This window comes from Bacillus rossius, chromosome 16, assembly GCF_032445375.1.
Source record: "Bacillus rossius redtenbacheri isolate Brsri chromosome 16, Brsri_v3, whole genome shotgun sequence".
Lineage (NCBI taxonomy): Eukaryota > Metazoa > Arthropoda > Insecta > Phasmatodea > Bacillidae > Bacillus > Bacillus rossius.
This window is the reverse complement of record NC_086343.1, coordinates 7,005,385-7,023,739: the sequence shown is the minus strand read 5'-3', so window position 1 is coordinate 7,023,739 and position 18,355 is coordinate 7,005,385. Positions and strand designations below refer to the sequence as shown.

Genomic DNA, 18,355 nt, shown 5'->3' with positions numbered 1-18,355 from the left:
GGCAAAGGGACTAACTACATATAAAGTAAACTGGTGTTTTTATTCCGATGCCTCTTTTATTGCCTATATTGTATTTGTTAATATTTTAACAGTTTTTGGTTCCTCCTGTAAAATTACGATTTTGTAACATTCGTCCTTTTGCCAATCAGGTGGCGATATCATTAGTCACTGTCCACTGTGATCTGATGAAGTTAGTAAACGCTCGCATGTTCGCAAGCAGGGTTAGAACTGTAAGTGGTCCACACTAATGAAAAAAAAATTCGTTTTTTTTTTTGCACAGCCAAAAACTGGATTTATTTTTCGAGCGTAACTAGGTACATCAGTTTACGGCCATATTTTTTCGATCTCCGACTTGAGAGAGCAGCGGTCGGTGTGGCGAGCCTCCCGGCTGCTTCAAGGCTTCGTGTACCTGCCGTACATGAGCACAGAGCTGCTGGGGACGTGCTCCAGCACGTACAGGAATCCATGGTCGGCCTTGAACTCGTGGGTGAGGACCGCCCCCGGCATGTCGACCTCTGTAAACATTCAGTAACAACATTCAGGTGGAACACGACATTTCTGAGAGAAAAAATAATATTGGTTGTCTGTAAAGTCGGTTTACGGACGATAGTTTAAACGTGAGAACGTCATGACGAAGCATTGATGAAATGATTGCATACTTTTATGAATAAAATTGAATCTTTTTTTTTATTGAATTATCACTATATTTTGTATGGATACAAAGAAGGACTGAAATGAAATCTACAATTTAAAATATATATTTACTTTTATTTGCACTCATTAATTCAAATATGTTTTATTACTTTAACGAAGAGATTATTTTGACTAAAACTTTTATACATGTTTGCTGTTTAACTTCTTCCAATCTTGTGTTATTCTGTTTAGGATAGGACGAATATAGGAAAAGTAGGAAACAAATTGGGAGTGTTTCAAGTTTAATGTGCCTCGAAAAGGTCAAATCGATGGTTATTCCAATCGAGTGTAAGAGAGATAGATGCGGCGCAAGCGTACAATGAGCGTAACGGGACAATGTGCGTTACGGGACACTTTTTCGTGTGTGCAGCCGGGTTTTCTATTTATTAGACGTCACGTCAAAAAATTTAAAAAATTCTTTATGGAGTTTCCCGTACATGTATGTGGGCTTGTAACACATTGTGTGTCAAATAACATTAGTATCTCTCAGAAATTTTACTGTTTCAGTTGTAATCTAATTACGTAAAATGGGTTGCTGGTATGTGTGACATTGATAAACTCTGAAATCATTTGAACTATCGCCATGAAAGTTGACATTGAAGTGTTTTTTTCAATGGAGGAGGTTTTTAATGCTATGCATATTTTTTTTTTGTAACTTTCCACTTTACATTTTACTATACAGTATTTAGTGAGCCTTTTAAAAAGTGTATTTTATGTTTATTTTTTTCTTTAATTTAAATATTAAATATAAATTATTGTACTTTAAAAAGCTAAACAGTCCTCTAAATTAAATTTAAAAGTAATATAATGTAAATTTCGATCATATTATTTAGACTGGTAAATTTTTCCTGACACATGTATTGGTGAAATGGTTTCATGCCCAAATCTATATTGCGGGTGAAACACATCTACGAGTGCTCCTAGCAAAATGGTAACTCCTTGGCCAAATTCTTCACCGTTTCATATTATAAACAGGTATCTTATGTCTTTGGTCACTGTGGGTTCTTTAAACACTTGAAAATATAATTTCCTCTTGTTTTGACACAGGTTTCAGATTTTGGCCGTTGGTAATATTAATGGCGTGTGATAACGGTAATCCTCACCAGTTGCAGCAGCCGCCACAGTGCCGTCCTCGCTGACTTCGATGGAGGCCTTCTGTTTCACTTCGCTGACCGACAGCTCACCAGTTTCCGAAATACCAGTCAGATCAGCCTCGGAAGTGAAGAGAGTGGTGATGCCAAGCTACCAATTAAAAACAAAAGGGGGGGGTTGTATGTGAAGTCGGTTCACGGACGATAATTTTACGTGATAACGTCATAAGAAAACATTGATGAAAAATTCATACTTTTTAATTTTCAAATATTATTTACAGTTTTTTTGCAAATTTAATTTAAATAATTTGTTTAAATATAATAACGAACAATTAGTTATATAAATAAATTAAAAATCAAATCAATGTCAGTAAATTGTTAATTTGAAATGACGAAATTGGACAAAAATCAAATTTTTTAAATTGCTGCTTTTAAAAAGCCAACCTTAACCTGTTTGATATTATAGAAGATTTTCTCGCACAGTGGTTGGCCGGTTCTTGCACGCTCGGCTCAGGCGACACGTGACAATGAGTCATGCTTTTTCGTGCGTGCAGCCGGCGTTCATCGATTTATAAGACGTTATGACGTCAAAAAAATTAAAGTATTAATCATTTCACATAGATTGAGCCCTTGTCTTGAAAAACAAAGGGCATATGAAGAGTTAAAACGTCTTCTATAATAACCAGTTTCAGTTAGGTTACTATTAAACTAATAATCAGGAATTATTAGCCTATTATTACAATCATTTAAGATATAAAACAGATAAAAATTAGAAATATATATAAATCTTGAAAAAAAGATACAGACATTGGTTACTAAATAAGAAAATTCAATTATAATTTTTTTTAAATAACTATTTTGAGATATAAAACTTGTTTTTTTTTTTTATTTTAGCAGACTTGGCACCTACAGAACGAAACAGTAGAACTGGCTGTATAATGGTTTTGAATATATTATATAATTTTTTTTTATCAGGAGATAAAAATAAATAAATTCTTTTATCTTTAAAACATGATAAAGTATTCTAAACAGCCATTTTGTTCTTTATGATTAAATATTGTTCCCATATAGAAAGATGAAGGCCAAATTTTCGCTTATGATTATACAGCATTGAAATAGAATCTCTTCGGTCTTTCTTTTTTTTTTTTTCCTAGTATGAATGTGCAGTTATGGTAGCCTACATTTAAATCGAGATTATCCAGTCATCCTTCATTGATTACATTCATTGAAAAATGTGCTAGTCAAGCAATATGCATTAGTAGAGACAGGCATTTTTCGCGAATAAATCTGAATGCCTGTTAGACTGCAACAAGGTACACCTGCACCAGAGGTTTCTTCCTTGTGATTGGCGGCCGCTTGCGAGAGAAGTAGTTGACTTATTTGGCTGAGCCACTCAGGACGCATTTGCTGCCGCAATGAATTACTGTGATTGGCGTTTTAACAATTGACTTGTACCTGAAAGAAACTCACCCAATCACGAAACACAGACGATGCTACAGTGTTTTAACTTTCAGCCAGTCTCGGAATCTTTTTGCGAAATATGCATGGCCCTATGCATTAGTTTCATGAATGCTATATTCCCCACATGAATAAACTGTTAAATATGGTCCACCCACCTCCTGCAGAACAGAGTTGTAGTTGAGTTCTTGTTCGATGTTGAACTTGGGCAGAGTCACTTCAACGCTCTCCGGAAAAAGGCCGGCCTTGATCTTGTCCAGGCTGCTGATGCTTGACTCCAGCTCCGCCAAGCCGTCCACTTTGTTCGGGAGAACAATCAGCATCCTGGCCTCCTTCCCCTGGAAACACGATGTATTAAGATCACTTCATCTGTCATTTAAAGCTCTGCATGTTTACATCCCAAACCGTGGACCCCACAAGAGTGGAGCTGGGTGGACTCCGGGACCCAGCCCCGTTTATTTTTAAATGTTTAACTATCATAATTTTTTTTTACCTACCAGAAAAACATACTGAATATTATTTTATTCAATGAAATTTCAGAAAATACTACAACCTACAGCTAATTTTATTTTTCTGTGACTACTTTCGTTTTTTATCTCAGTGTATGAAATAAATATACATACTTGCTGTGGTTACTTTAAAGTAAAATAATTTTATAAATAAACCTTAGTTTGGACTTATAAAATAGTAATCATAATTATACCATATATTTTCAGGTTAAATAACATTCTAAAAAAGAGTGTAGGTAAGAAATGACCATGCAATTATAATGTGGCACGTGACTGTAAAATTGGGAAGGGGTTCTGAGCCCTGTAATCAAATGTGAGGGCCCATGTCCCAAACTGCACACAATATCATTCTTTAAAACAAACACCTATCAGTACATTCAGGTGTGCACTTTAAAACCGGTAGCCTATGGGGAAAGAGAATGGTGAACATTTCAAAATTTGCACTATCACTAGTTGGTAGATGCCTGATAGTTAAAAAAAAAAAAAAGGGGGGGGGGGGTGGTTTCTGTAAAGTCGGTTTACGGACGATAATTTTACGTGATAACGTCATAAGAAAACATTGATGAAAAATTGCGTACTTTTTTATTTCAAATATTATTTACAGTTTTTTTTGCAAATTTAATATAAATAATTTCTTTACATACAATCACGAACAATTAGTTAAAAAAAACGGCCTTAACCTGTTTGATATTATAGAAGATTTTCTCGCCGTGGTGGTTGGCCGGTTCTTGCACGCTCGGCTCAGGCGGAACGTGATAATTTTTCGTGCGAGCAGCCGGCGTTCATCGATTTATAAGACGTTATCACTAGAGACCGGAAAAATTCGCGGGTTCAATTACCTCCAGGATAGACTCCAATATCCTCTACACACACTCTGGCAAATGCCAACTGTTCATTGGCTGTTGACTTGTGAGTCGTCTCGACTGGGTGGCGGCCTGTGATTCGACACTTCTATAAGTGAGGGTCTCTATTTGGCCCTCAGTCCTCAGTCCTCAGTGGACCAATGGCAGAAGCAGCACCAAGGTATAATTATTTGAATTTTAGCGTTACACGAAATTAACTCACGAATTTTTCAGGTGTCTAATCACTAGAGACCGGAAAAATTCGCGGATTTATTTCACGATATGATAGAATCCAAACAACTGTACCTTTTAAATTGCTTCTCTGATTGGCTCACAGTTTATCTGGAGGACTTTGAGCCAATGGAAAACCTTCAACCAAAAAAAAATTGTATCGAATCGCAAGCGTCCCAGTTGACAGGTGACACGAGTCAATAGCCAATGAGCAGGTGGCATTTGCCCGAGTATGTAGGGAATGGTGGAGTCTATCCTGGAGGTCATCCGAAGTGTGAATTTTTCCAGTCTCTACTAATCACGTCAAAAAAATAGTTGCATCCGCGGTGTGCTGCCGTACCTTGTAGTCGAGCGCCAGCACCTTGGCACCCAGGTCCTTGTTGACGGCGAAGCTGAAACCGTCCGTGGTGGTCATCATGTCCGTCTGGACCGAGGTCTCGCTGTCCACGCGGAACGCCTGCTTCTTGGTCAGCGAGCTGTTGAAGCCCTTCTCCCAGGTGCCCTTGAAGTACAGCGTGTTGGCCAGCACCACCTTGGTGCCCGAGGACACGTCGCCTGGAGAACGAGGGAACCACACATCACTTAGAAACACATAACTTAGAACAGTCATTACTTAGAAACACACAACTTAGAACAGTCATTACTTAGAAACACACAACTTAGAACAGTCATAACTTAGAAACACACAACTTGGAAACACATAACTTAGAACAGTCGTAACTTAGAACAGTCATAACTTTGAAACACACAACTTAGAACAGTCATAACTTAGAAACACACAACTTATAACAGTCATAACTTAGAAACACACAACTTAGAACAGTCATAACTTAGAAACACACAACTTAGAACAGTCATAACTTAGAAACACACAACTTAGAACAGTCATAACTTAGAAACAGACAACTTAGAACCGTCATAACTTAGAAACATTCAACTTAGAACATTCATAACGTAGAAACAGACAAATTATAACCGTCATAACTTAGAAACACTCAACTTAGAACAGTCATAACTAGGGACCGGAAAAATTCGCGATATCAATGACCTGTAGGATATACTCCATGATCCTCTATGCACTCGGGAAAAATTACATCAGCTCATTGGATACTGACTCGTGGGACCTGTTAACTGGGACGCTAGTGATTCGATGCTTCTATTTTTTAAGGTTTTTCATTGGCCGAGCATCATTCAGATTAACTGTGGCCCAATCACTGATGCAGTATAAAATGCAAACGTTATTGGATTCTAGACTATCACGAAATGAATCCGCGAATTTTTAAGGTCTCTAGTCATAACTTAGAAACCTCGAGAAAAAAAAAAACAAGTAACTTAGAACTGTCATAAGCAGGGACCTGAAAAATTCGCGGTTTCGATGACCTCCAGGATATTCTACACAGTCATCTGTATAATCGGGCAAATAAACGCCAGTTCGTTGGCTGCTGACTTGTGAGTCGTCTCAACTGGTTTGCCCGTGATTCGTTACTTCTTCGGTTGAGGGTTTCTTATTGGCCCAGAGTTGCCCAGACGAACAGTGAGCCAATAGCAAAAGCAGCTTAAATGTATAAGTATATGAATTTCAGACTATCGCGAAATGAATCTGCGGATTTTTCCGGTCTCTAGTCATAACTTAGAAACCTCGAAAAAAACCACGTAACTTAGAACTGTCATAAGTTAGAACCATCATAACTTAGGAAACACGTAACTTAGAAATACACAACGTAGAACTATCATAACTTAGAAACACACAAGATGGAATCTTCAAAGTTGTGTGTTTCTAAGTTATGTGTTTCTAAGTTGTGTGTTTCTAAGTTGTGACAGCACCCGGAGAGCGAGAGTAGGAATAGAGCTTGCCCTTTCTGCACGTCAATTATCACGAGATAACTTAGCGACTCGTACACACACGTTTTTTTTTTATGGGAGTTGCGCTAAGTTTTTACTTATAATAAAAGTCCTATGTTGATATAAATATCTAAATATGTAAGTTTTTGAGGTATACATTTTGAATTCAATACAAAGAGATATATAATTAATATATTAATACATTGCAATAGAACACTAAATTATCGTGCTTACTAAAAGGTATTCTTGAAACGTAACCAGCAAGTCTGGTAGGAGCGACCCCACCTCTGTTTTGGCAGTTAGATTAAGGACATCGTCATGAAGATATTGTCTTCCATTTACAGTGTCTCTGCACAGGTTATTCTGGGTATAGTTTAAGCCCATCTCTTTGCTATGTAATAATATAAACAAATGTTAAGTGCAAATGGTTTGAAGCAGGGGCGCAACAACTAAATTTCCAATTTACAATTTACAATTTCCATTTATAAAGAATCATCGATCCCCCCTATTGAAGCGGGGGGTCCAGGGGTCCTCCCCCGGGAAAATTTGTATTTCAAGGTGGAAAATGGTGCTATTTAAGCAGTTTTATTATCTATAAATTGAATACACAACACTTTCTTTGCCCCCGTTTGCCCCCACTTCAAGAATTCAGAGGGGGGCAAAATACCCTTGCCCCCCCCTCCTGTTGTTGGGCCCCTGGTTTGAGGAGCCTATGATGTACATTCTGCATTGCACATACCCGAACAAGCCCGAATATCTACCTTCGGCCAACTTCGTCAGTTTTTTTTGTTTATTACTTTACAAAATTTTGGATTTTTGGTTATGTTAGGTTTAGTATAGCTACATTAAAAAAACTGTCAAATCATTTTAATGCCGACGTTATGGCCGAAGGTAGATATTCGGTCTTGTTCGGGTCTGTGCAATACATAATGTACATCGTATAGGCTTCCCAAAATGGTTTCGGATGCCAGGGGTGCCCACAAGGGGAGGTAACGACGCAGACTGCGTCATTAAAATTTCAGGAGGGGGGGGGGGTGGTTAAAAGACGAGAAAAATGTATATATTATTTACATAATTATAGCTTCTAATGTGAAAATACTTTTCTGGTGCTTTGATAATTGAAAGGGATCTTGTAAATCAAATTGGCAACCCCGCACTTTCCTCAACAAAAGCAGTTTGGCATCTGTCGGTTCAGGATGGAAATATTACCTGATATGACCAAAATTATTATTAGAAAATCAGTTTTAATTAATGCAAAATGTGATAAAATATAATACTAAAAAAGTATAATGTTATAAAATAATTGAGTAAATCATTGAGAAAATGGCATAAAAATTTTACGGGGGGGGGGGGAGGGGGCGCATCATTAGGTTAGGAGGGGGGGGGGGTGAGTCATAGTGTTTGGGGGGCGGGGGGGCACCTCTGCGGATGCAATACGATACACGCAGATGCAAAACTACTCCATGGGACTTTTAATTTTTTTTTTCTTCTGTATTTGAAAGACGAGCTCGTACTTGAAGAAACGAGGTTCCTGATCTTGCCGGCGGTGTTCTCCTCCACCCACTGGTTGATGGCGGCGATGGCTCCGGTGGTGTCGGAAGCGAAGTCCAAGGACTCCGTGTCCGCCCTGAAGCTGGAGCGAGCCACCTCCTGGAAGGACTTCTCCAAGGAGAATGTCTTCTCCACGAAAGCAGCGTCCCCCAGATTCAGAGTGTAGTTCGCATTGCTCTGTGGAGGCACGACAAAAACACACACCGTCTGGCATCACACATGAGTAGCGACGTGAAAAATTCGCGGTTTCGATGACCTCCAAGATAGTCTACACCGGTCCTCGGGGCAAATAAACGCCAGTTCGTTTGGCTGCTGACTTGTGAGTCGTCTCAACTGGTTTGCCCCGTGATTCGTTACTTCTTTGGTTGAGGGTTTCTCATTGGCCCAGAGTCGCCCAGACGAACAGTGAGCCAATAGCAAGAGCAGCTTAAAGGTATACGTGTATGAATTTCAGACTATCGCGAAATGAATCTGCGAATTTTTCCGGTCCCTGGGCATTACATACAAACACTTAATTGAGAACAGTAATTGTTGTGTTCATCTAACGTCAATTAGTCAGGAATGATAGTTATGCATAGTTCTTATAATGATCCAAAAAAAAAAACCAACATGCATGCAAGAAATTCTGGACTTTTATCGTGCAAAAAAATATATCACACAGTGCTTTCTTCAAGGTTTCAGCATCATTTGGAATGCTTGAAGAGAAACGTTTTTGCATTAATTTTTTCTTGAAGGTTTTTTTTATAGTAATTTATTATTTATATATATGTATATTAATGGGAGTCAGATTTCGGGGAGAATAACTATCATTGTCATTATAGTTAACAAACCGTGCATGGAAGTGAACTGTCGAAAAGTAACTGTTGTTAGTTGACGCATGGACCCCTACAAGGGTGGGTCTGGGCCCGGCCCTGTTTATTTTTATCCCAGTGTGTGAAATACATAGACATACTCGCCGTGGTTATTTTTAAAGTAAAATAATTTTATAAAATAAAGCTTAAGTTTGGATTTATGAAATAGTAACCATTATTTTATCCTGTATTTTCAGGTTAAATAACATTCTTAAAAAAAAGAGTGCAGGCAAGAAATAACCATGAAATTATAATGTGGCACGTGTCTGTAAAATTGTTAAAAAGGGAAAAGGAGGGGGGGGGGGGTGGCAGTGGCGTAGCTAGGTGACTGCCGCCCCTGGCCAGACTTGAAAATGGCGGCCCCTCATGGGGGGGGGGGGAGGGTTCAGTAACCGCGAAACCGTCGTGGCGGCAAACCCCCCCCCCCCCCCACTCCTTCCCTGTGCGCCGGCGCACCTGGCGGGAGCCACCCCTGCCACCCGCTTGCTACGCGACTGGGGGCAGGGGCGCAACAACAGAGGGGGGGGGCAGGGGTATTTTGCCCCCCCCCCTCTGAAACCTTGAAGTGGTGGCAAACGGGGGCAAAGAAAGTCCTGGGTAATCAATTTTCAGATAATAAAACTGCTTAAATAGCACCATTTTCCACCTTGAAATACAAATTTTTTCCCGGGGGAGGACCCCCGGACAACCCGCTTCAATAGGGGAGGATCAATGATTCTTTATAAAAAAGGTATGTTGCCCCCCCCTTTGTAAATTTAGTTGTTGACTTGGGAGGGGGGAGGGTAGTCTCCGATCCTGGGTCCAGGGGCCCCGTGATGGAAATGTGTGGATGGCCCACGAGTTGGCGACGCTCACGCGCATAGGGGTCAGCAGAGTCCTGAAGCCTGCGCGGGTGACCTCGTCGTCGCCGGGCAGGTAGGCGGCCTTCAGGATCTGCTGCTTGGTGGAGCCCTTGGAGCCCTGGGACAGGAACCCCAGCGCCGCGTGCAGGCTGAGCGGCGAGGCCACCAGGTTGTCCTTCTGGTCGCCGCCTATGGCCTGGCGAACACACACACCGTACAGAATATCACATTTATACCTACAGACAAGGAAAAATTCGCAGATTCATCTCGCGATAGTCTGAAATTCATGCACACAGGGACGTCGGAACAGGGGGGGGGGGGGGCAGCAGGGGCGAGTCGCTCCCGTGCTGTTATACATGGGGGGGGGGGCGAGAGTAACATTTCGCCCCCCCCCCCCTCCTTTTCCCAGAATAAATGTTTGGTCCTAGTAGTATTTTTCTCAAACAGTAGTTAATACAAACGTTGCATTGGTGATCACATTGATTAGAAAATCAAATTTATGATTGTCAATTTATTGTGAAACGATTGCCAATTCCTAGATGGTATTTTATTTAAATTGTACTACGTCTACTGTCAGAGTAGTATTTAATACATACTACGTCATCAAATTCTTGGAATGGTATATTTAATATTTTGGTTCGGAAACTCATTAAATATCACAATTTTGCATCTAGGACTGAGGTAAGTGTGATACATATTTCCCCCCCCCCCCCCGACCCTCCTTAACACATGAAAACGTTCCGACGTCCCTGCATACACATAAACCTTTTGGCTGCTCTTGCTATTGGCTCACTGTTCGTCTGGGCGACTCTGGGCCAATGAGAAACCCCTCAACCAAAGAAGTGACGAATTACGGGCAAAACAAGTTGAGACGACGACTCACAAGTCAGCAGCCAACGAACTGGCGTTATTTGCCCTGAGTGTACAGAGGACCGGTGTAGACTATCCTGGAGGTCATCGAAACCGCGAATGTTTCAGGTCTCTGTTTATAGCTAGAGACAGGAAAAAATTCGCGGGTTTCGATTACCTCCAGGATAGTCTACACAGTCCTCTGTACACTCGGGCGAATAAACGCCAGTTCATTGGCTGCTGACTTGTGAGGCGTCTCAAATGGGAGACTCGTAATTCGATAATGCTTCGACTGAGGGTCTATAGTTGGCCCACATGTGAAAATTATTACTATTAGAAGCACTTTAAACCTTTTTATGCAAATGTAACATTGCTACATAAGTGTCCAATTTAAACTTTTACTCATGTAGACTTTCACTTCTGCCTCACGATGAGTGATTATTTTTTTAAATGTTTAAAGTTATTTTTACGTACTTTTATTCATTTATCTACACCAAGTATCTGTCATACTTCAAGCTCTACTCATTTTTTGTAATGCGATTTTACATGTTTAGCCTGCAGTTCTAACATTTCTTGTATGTGGGGACACTATAGTTTGTTTGCATTATAAGTACATTGAATTGGTGTATTGGTTCCGAAACAAATGCGAATTCATAAAGTAGTACTCTACTAATGCGTGTGTACGACTGGATATTTATCCAGTAATTAAAAATTAATTGATTTTTTTCATGACATTGATTTTAAAACCCTGGTCAGAGACAACTTTGTAGCATGCCAGATGCGAACACCATTATTTTGTCGCAACCTTGAAAGTGATAGTTCTATGTCTCAGTATGCCTACCTTCAAGAGATCAAAGGAGAACTTTGAATTTCCGTTTGAGACAGTTTTCAGGGCAGATATGCTGTCGACATTGCTTCTCTCGAGGACAGATTTCCCCGTCACGAGAATTGCCCCAGCCAGCAGCACCAGTACTCCTGTTTTCACACACACAAAAAAAATTATTTGGGTTTTCATTATTTTAGAACATAATACTGTTAAAGAAAAATAATACCGAACATACTAAAAAAATGGCTAATTTTTACATCGACGATTTCAGGCACTTAAGGGGGTGCCTCGCATTTCAGATCAAGATTTTATATTTACAGTAATTACATATAAACTTGTAGACTTCTTCAATAGTTTAACTTTCACGAAATGAAAAATATGTACAGCGCATACTTTTGCATAATTACCTGCCAAAGTTACATTTTTAACGTTTTTAGGTTTTACAAATAAAGAGAATTTATTTGACTGCAGTACTGAAACTTTTTAGGTCTAACTGGAATGCCTCAGGCTACTTCAAGAAATGGTTTGAATTTCTTTCAGAAAACATTAATTAATTTTACCTGGCATTTCAAAATTCTCAAATTTGTTATGATTTTGACACATTTTTCAGTCGGTTGTACAGATTTTACGATGGCAGAGTAAATATTTTTTTTCTATTCGGATTGCTGTCTTTATCTTTTATACGTCAAACACTTATCTTTGTCAGCTTCAATTACTTTATCTGGTCAAGCTCAAACAAAGTCAAGATTCGAAGATGGTTACAAAAACGCATAACTTGTTAATTTTCTGAAGTTATAGTACTTAATAATTAAATAGCTTACAACATACAATTAAAATGTATCAGTGGTTCCTCTTTCCAGTTAACCTTAAACCTCATATTGGCCAGAAAAATCTCAATTTCGTAACAGGAAGCGAACCTAACTTCTGATTGACAGCAAACTATCTTACTTTATTTTTCAAACAGTGAAAATTTATTGTTTATATTTATAACTAGTACCACTTGAGTATAATTATTTGTTCATGTCATCATTAAGTATAACTAGGGACCGGAAAAAATTCGCGGATTCAATGACCTCTAGGCTGGTAGCCTCCATTATCCTCTGCATTTCTCAAGTAAACACGCGTGTTCATTGGGTGCTAACTTGTGAGGCGTCTCCACTGGGTAGCTTGTGATTCGACGCTTCTTTGGTTGATAGTCTCTCATTGTCCCAGAGAGCTCCAGTTAAACTGCGAGCCAATAGCAGAACCAGCAGAATTGTACACATGTTTGAATTTCAGCATATCACGAAATGAATCCGCGATTTTTTCCGGTCTCTAGGTATAACATAGTTTAAAATTAATATTAATGAATAATAAAAAAATATATACAGTACCTGAAAATTTTTGCATTATGACGTAGTAGCGTTCACGATCAACTGTGTGCCTCTCTCGAATGTGCTGTTCCACTTACACAGTTACATTTTTATACCTGTCGAAGACAATGAGCGGCATCGCAAACAGATATGATATCTGATCAGCCGATTAGCATGTTGCCGGTTTCTCTCCCCCCCCCCCCCTCCCCCTTCCCAACCCCCAACAAAGCCATTTCGTAACTGTTTGCTGAGTTGGATATTGAAAATTTTTATTTTTAAAATATTGCGCGATTGACATTGAATGCGTGGGATTTTTCCGTGCGTCAAGTGTGTTCCGAATGACTTTCCCGTCTTGTCGGTTTGTCGTCACGGACAGACGTGACACGGTGGTCAGAGTCTGGACATTCTGTCCGGAGCATCTGAGTTGTACCCATGTCCGTGTGTCCCGATTTCTGTTCCCCGTGGTTCACCAAAACACTCCGCGCATATACTACTTTTTTTTTTAACGATTATTTCGCCGATGTCTTTCACTCGTGTTGTGTTGTGTTGTTTTTTTTTTTACAACAAATTTCGTCCGGAAGGTGTAGGTAATAAGTAGGGACAGTAGGGACATGCATATTTCGCGAAAAGATTCCGACACTAGTTATAAGTTAAAACACTGTAGCATCGTCTGTGTTCCGTGATTGGGTCGGTTTCTGTCATGCACTCGTCTACTGTCACAGCACCGATCACAGTGTTTCAGCGCGGAAGCAAACGCGTCCTGAGTGGCTCGGTCAAACGAGGCGACGACTTCTCTCGCAGACGGCCGCCAATCACAAGGAAGAAATCTCTGATGCGGATATGTCTTGTTGCAGTCTAATAGGTGTTCAGATTTTTTTTTTTTTTCGCGAAAAGTACCTGCCCCTAGTAATAAGTTAAGCCAATGTAATAACTGTAGCTGTGCTGATAGCGATGCTTGTGTGAGATGTACCTATTAATTATTCAATTATAATTTTTACAAAATTTTTCCCGTTGTTTTCATTGCAGTTATATTCACTTTCTCAAAAAAAGTACAAAATAAATAAGTTTTTTTTTGTATCTTGTAGACATAAATTGAAATTATCGTAAAAAATACTTTTGGAAAGCACTGCAGTGGTTTAAGGTAGAGTTACTGGCTTTAATCAGCTAAATATTTACTGCAAGCTAAATCAATTACATACCCAATATCTTACTTCTTACCACATTTGCTGTAAAGATTAGTTTCATTTTATGAAACTTAATTTTTCCTTTTCCACCCTTTCAGTGGCTGTGTTTCTAATTTATATATAGCATATGCAGTAATTCTAAATATGGTTCAACTCTGTTTAAAATTTAATTTAAAACGGTTTAGTACTAAAGACATGATTGAGTAACAAACATATACATTCATAAATTCCAAAACTTTCATATTTTAACATTATTATATATATGAAAATTTTTTATTTTATATTTTTTTCGAGTTACCGTTCTTAAAGTTAGCCGGTTAAATTGAGTGTGAAATTGAGGTGTAATCTGGTGAACACACTCTGACACACTTGTGTTGCGTTTCAAGAGCGGTCTGTCTCCCGCGCTCTTCCCTGTGACATTTGACGTCCGTGTGAGGGGAAGCCTTCATTTCACAGACGAGAGAGCCACACCCGAAGTTCCCCGAAGTTCACGCTCGCTTTCCCCCCCCCCCCCCCCCCCCCCCCCCCCCGTTCCATCTCATTGTATAAACCGGTGTGGCATTTAATTTTGCGGTCGATTAGGATAGGTTAGCTACATTGTAAATACTTTAAAACATTGTGGATGGTTGGTTATATTAGGTAAGTATAGCTACATTAAAAATACTGTAAAATCATTTTGTGGTTGCTTAGCAAATAACTTTTTTTAATATGTAGCTATCCAGGGCTAGGAAACCGTTTACATGATTTCACAGTATCTTTAATGTAGCTATCCTAACCATATTCAACCGTCCACAATGTTTTAAAGTATTTATAATGTAGCTAACCTAACCTAATTGACCATTAGTTATCATGAGTTGTCCAAAATAAACATTCACATAATATGGGGCGCCCCGAGAATATTTGTGGAAGACAAAGACTTCCTAGATTTTATACGGTATGAAAAATATGCAAATCCACGAAGTACGTTTCTTCAATTAGGTATTTTCCTCTAAAAACAATTCCAAATAAATACCGTTGCATTGTTTATGGTATTTCCTTTTATCAACACCACCATATTTATTTACAATGAACAAAAAAAAAAAAAAAAAGACCGAAGATGCACGATCGGGAGTTTGGCTCTCTCGTCTGTGAAAAGAAGGCTTCCCCGTGTGAGTGGTCGTTCAAACCATGATCACTCAGTTCAAATGCTGATGTAGCAGCTTTCTCGTCTGGAGGAGACATTGCCGCTGAGACAGTTGCAATAACTGCTACCACCTGTATCTCCACGACCACTGGTTTGATTTGGGGGGGGGGGGGGGGGGGGGGGGGGTGAAATAGAGAGAGATAGAGAAAAAATATTTTATTTTACGTTCATTGCCATTTGGCCCAAGATAGGCAGAGTACGTGCGAAACAGAAACTAATTAACAGAAAAAAAGTTTTTGAAAAGATTCTAACTGTCGCAGAAGTGTGACGTCTGCTGAGAAAATAATTGTATTTATAAACATACGTAACGCAGAGACCTGAAAAATTCGCGGGTTCCGATGACCTCCAGGATAGTCTACACAGTCCTCTGTACACTCGGGCAAATAACGCCAGTTCGTTTGGCTGCTGACTTGTGAGTCGTTCAACTGGTATTGCCCCGAGATTCGTCACTTCTTTGGTTTAGGGTCTCTAATTGGCCCGGAGTCGCCCGGACGAACAGTGAGCCAATAGCAAGAGCAGCTTAAAGGGTTATGTGTATGAATTTCAGACTATCACGAAATGAATCTGCGAATTTTTCCGGTCTCTATACATAAGAAAAAGCTAAATAAAAACAGTTTGAAGATCCTACGAGATGGTTCTGCAAGTTGTATCAATCACAACTCATTGCAATCATGAATTAATTAAAAAATATTTATATCATAAGGATACAGACACATCTAAAATGTGTTGGGGTTAAAGGCAATCTAAAATATAAATAAACTAAAGAGAGAAGCGTTAAATTGTATTCTTAAGAGCGACGGTTTGTCAAATTTAATTTGCTATGTATTTTTCTACTTTTTTTAATGCCGATTTAAGATAATTATGTTGATAATATTTAGGAGCTCCAGTTACAGACATACGCGGAATTATTTATTACAGAAATTGGTTTTCTCAATGAGACAGAATGCAAATAGTAAAATGTTTTTATGCAAAATGTATACAAAGTTTCGCGGATGTAGTAATTTATCAGGTTGAAGAATTGCTTTATCTATGAATAAGCAATAAATTATTAAAAATTTAGATTTAAATTAGCAAAATACGTGACTCTGAAAAGTGATACAATTCAATAGATTTTCCTCGATTATTATATGTAAAGGGAAAGTTTTGATGTGTTACAGCTATTTCATAAATAAGAATATGGTACCACATGATTCCAACATTTATTAAATAACAAAATGATGTAAAAACTTTCTCATATAACACATTATAGTGGCTCTCGACTCAAAATATCTCTTGCGTCATCATACATTCTTCCTAATTAATAACACCAAGTTTTCACTTTAAAATGTTTCTTTTAATTACGGTTAGTATCACTGTCTGTGTCAATAACACTTCCATCTCTATAAACGAAACAAAAGCAAAGCTACACGCAGCATTTGATAACCTTCTGCATTGCAAGGAAGCAACAGCTTAAAACTGTTAAAAATATATAGTATTTTTTTTAACATTTCCGTCTAACAAAACAATTTTACACTGCTGTTCACACAGCTTGGATGATAAAAATGTTACTCGTCCATCACATGAAGTACTAAAAATGTCTATATGCTAGGTAGCGCAGATGCTACAAGTTACCATTGAGCTGCGTCGCTTCCAATCAGTATCGCGATGTAATACAAATCTTAGCACCTATCCATCACTGCCCTTCTTCGAAGTCGAAAAAGTCGAAAGTCTTGGTCCACTTCGTAGCATCACTGTTCGCCTTAGACCTGTCTCTTCTCCTGCTGTCCGCCCCCAACGAAGATGCCTCATTCGTGCTGAAGAAGTCATCGTCAAATGGATCGGTCTCGCGGACGAAGATATTGACAGACTCCGACTTCCTCAGACTCGAAGATGAGTCGGCTCTCAGAAGTGACAGTCTGGTTTTCATGTGGGTCGTTGATTTTTCACCCCTGCTGGAATCCTCGCGGCCCGTTGCTTGCTTTTCAAGTGATCTGTTTCTAACCATTGCGTTATCCTGGAATGCTGCGTCTTCTCTGCGAAATTTAGATGCGACAGACAAGCCTTCTTGCGCATTATCCACGGGAAGGAATACGTCGTCCGTTTCTTTTCCATTCTTCGGGTCGAAATCGCTGTCACACGCCGGTTCTTCTGCGACGCTCTCGATACGGCCAGTGAACTGAGCTTCCTCGAAAGGAGACTTGAGGTAATCACTCACGTCGCTTGATAAACTGGAAGCGCATCTTTTCGCAGTATTCGTGTTGTATGTCTCAGGTAGCGTGAAGTCGTCCTCGAACGGAGACTGACGCTGCGCTGGAGTCCTCGTCGTCTGGGGCTTCCCAGCTCCTTCGTTCTGTTGTGATTCTGCAGCTGCAAACTGATCATCTGCAATGTTGGAAGTATCGAATTCCGGAGTTAAATCTGTTTTGATTTTCAGAGGCTCTTGTGTTGGCGTCACAGGTGTGTCGTGGATCATCTCTTCGGAGCTTTTCACGCTTTTGTCGGAGGCATCAGGACATGCATCTTTTGAGCTGATGTCTGGGATTTCAAAGGACTGAAGTGAAAAGTCGTCGTCGAAAGGCGACTTCTGGTTGTAACCATAATCATTAGGTCTCCTGTATCGTCTATGACGCCTCATTTGTAAAGTCTGTGATCGCTGATCATGTCCCAGCATTTTTTCGCTTTTGTGTGGTGGCCAGCATTCGTATTCTTGATCAGAATTGAAGTAACTTTCCCTGCTACGAGGCCTTGCCCCTTTGTCTCTATATCTCCATTCTGAAGTGAAAGCTTTATCACTCACTTCTACTTTCCCCCCACATGAAATCTGCCTTGGCTTATAATCACCAGGTGAATGTTTTTCTGCAGTTCTTCGAGTTTCTGAGGCACTATTTGGTCGCACAGGCCAGTTTCTTTTTCTGGACCTGTAGCGCATCGATTCTTCACGATCGTTTTCGCCGTATTCTTCTTCCCATGGTGATTCACGAGATCTATCCCTGTAATTACGATGTCTTCTTCGACCTACATACTCACTGTGGCCATAGTCTCCTTCCGATCCTCCGCTGTATTTTCTGCTAC

General features: G+C 39.6%; 2 protein-coding genes across 2 annotated transcripts in view; both read right to left on the bottom strand.

The window, feature by feature from the left end:
• Window positions 1-263: 263 nt before the first annotated feature.
• On the bottom strand, window positions 264-13,047 carry LOC134540215 (leukocyte elastase inhibitor-like). Its single transcript, XM_063382808.1, has 8 exons — window positions 12,959-13,047; window positions 11,601-11,734; window positions 9,924-10,106; window positions 8,181-8,394; window positions 5,165-5,379; window positions 3,401-3,580; window positions 1,797-1,935; window positions 264-515 (listed from the first exon to the last, which is right to left on the bottom strand). Exons 1-8 carry the CDS (start codon window positions 12,972-12,974, stop codon window positions 394-396), a joined length of 1,203 nt encoding a protein of 400 aa, XP_063238878.1. The 5' UTR covers window positions 12,975-13,047; the 3' UTR covers window positions 264-393.
• Window positions 13,048-16,976: 3,929 nt separating this feature from the next.
• LOC134540300 (protein disabled) overlaps window positions 16,977-18,355 on the bottom strand; it is a 32,045-nt gene continuing 30,666 nt past the window's right edge. The window contains exons 7-8 of the mRNA XM_063382959.1: window positions 18,125-18,348; window positions 16,977-17,665 (exon numbers count right to left, since the gene is read on the bottom strand). Coding sequence (XP_063239029.1) covers window positions 16,977-17,665; window positions 18,125-18,348 — 913 coding nt within the window. The remainder of the gene's footprint in view (window positions 17,666-18,124; window positions 18,349-18,355) is intronic.

Coding starts and splice junctions, on each gene's coding strand:
- LOC134540215 (XM_063382808.1), bottom strand. Junction 8,395..9,923: donor CTCTGCTGACCCCTATGCGC/GTGAGCGTCGCC, acceptor GTGCCTCCACAG/AGCAATGCGAACTACACTCT. Junction 3,581..5,164: donor TGCTGGCGCTCGACTACAAG/GTACGGCAGCAC, acceptor TCGTGTTTCCAG/GGGAAGGAGGCCAGGATGCT.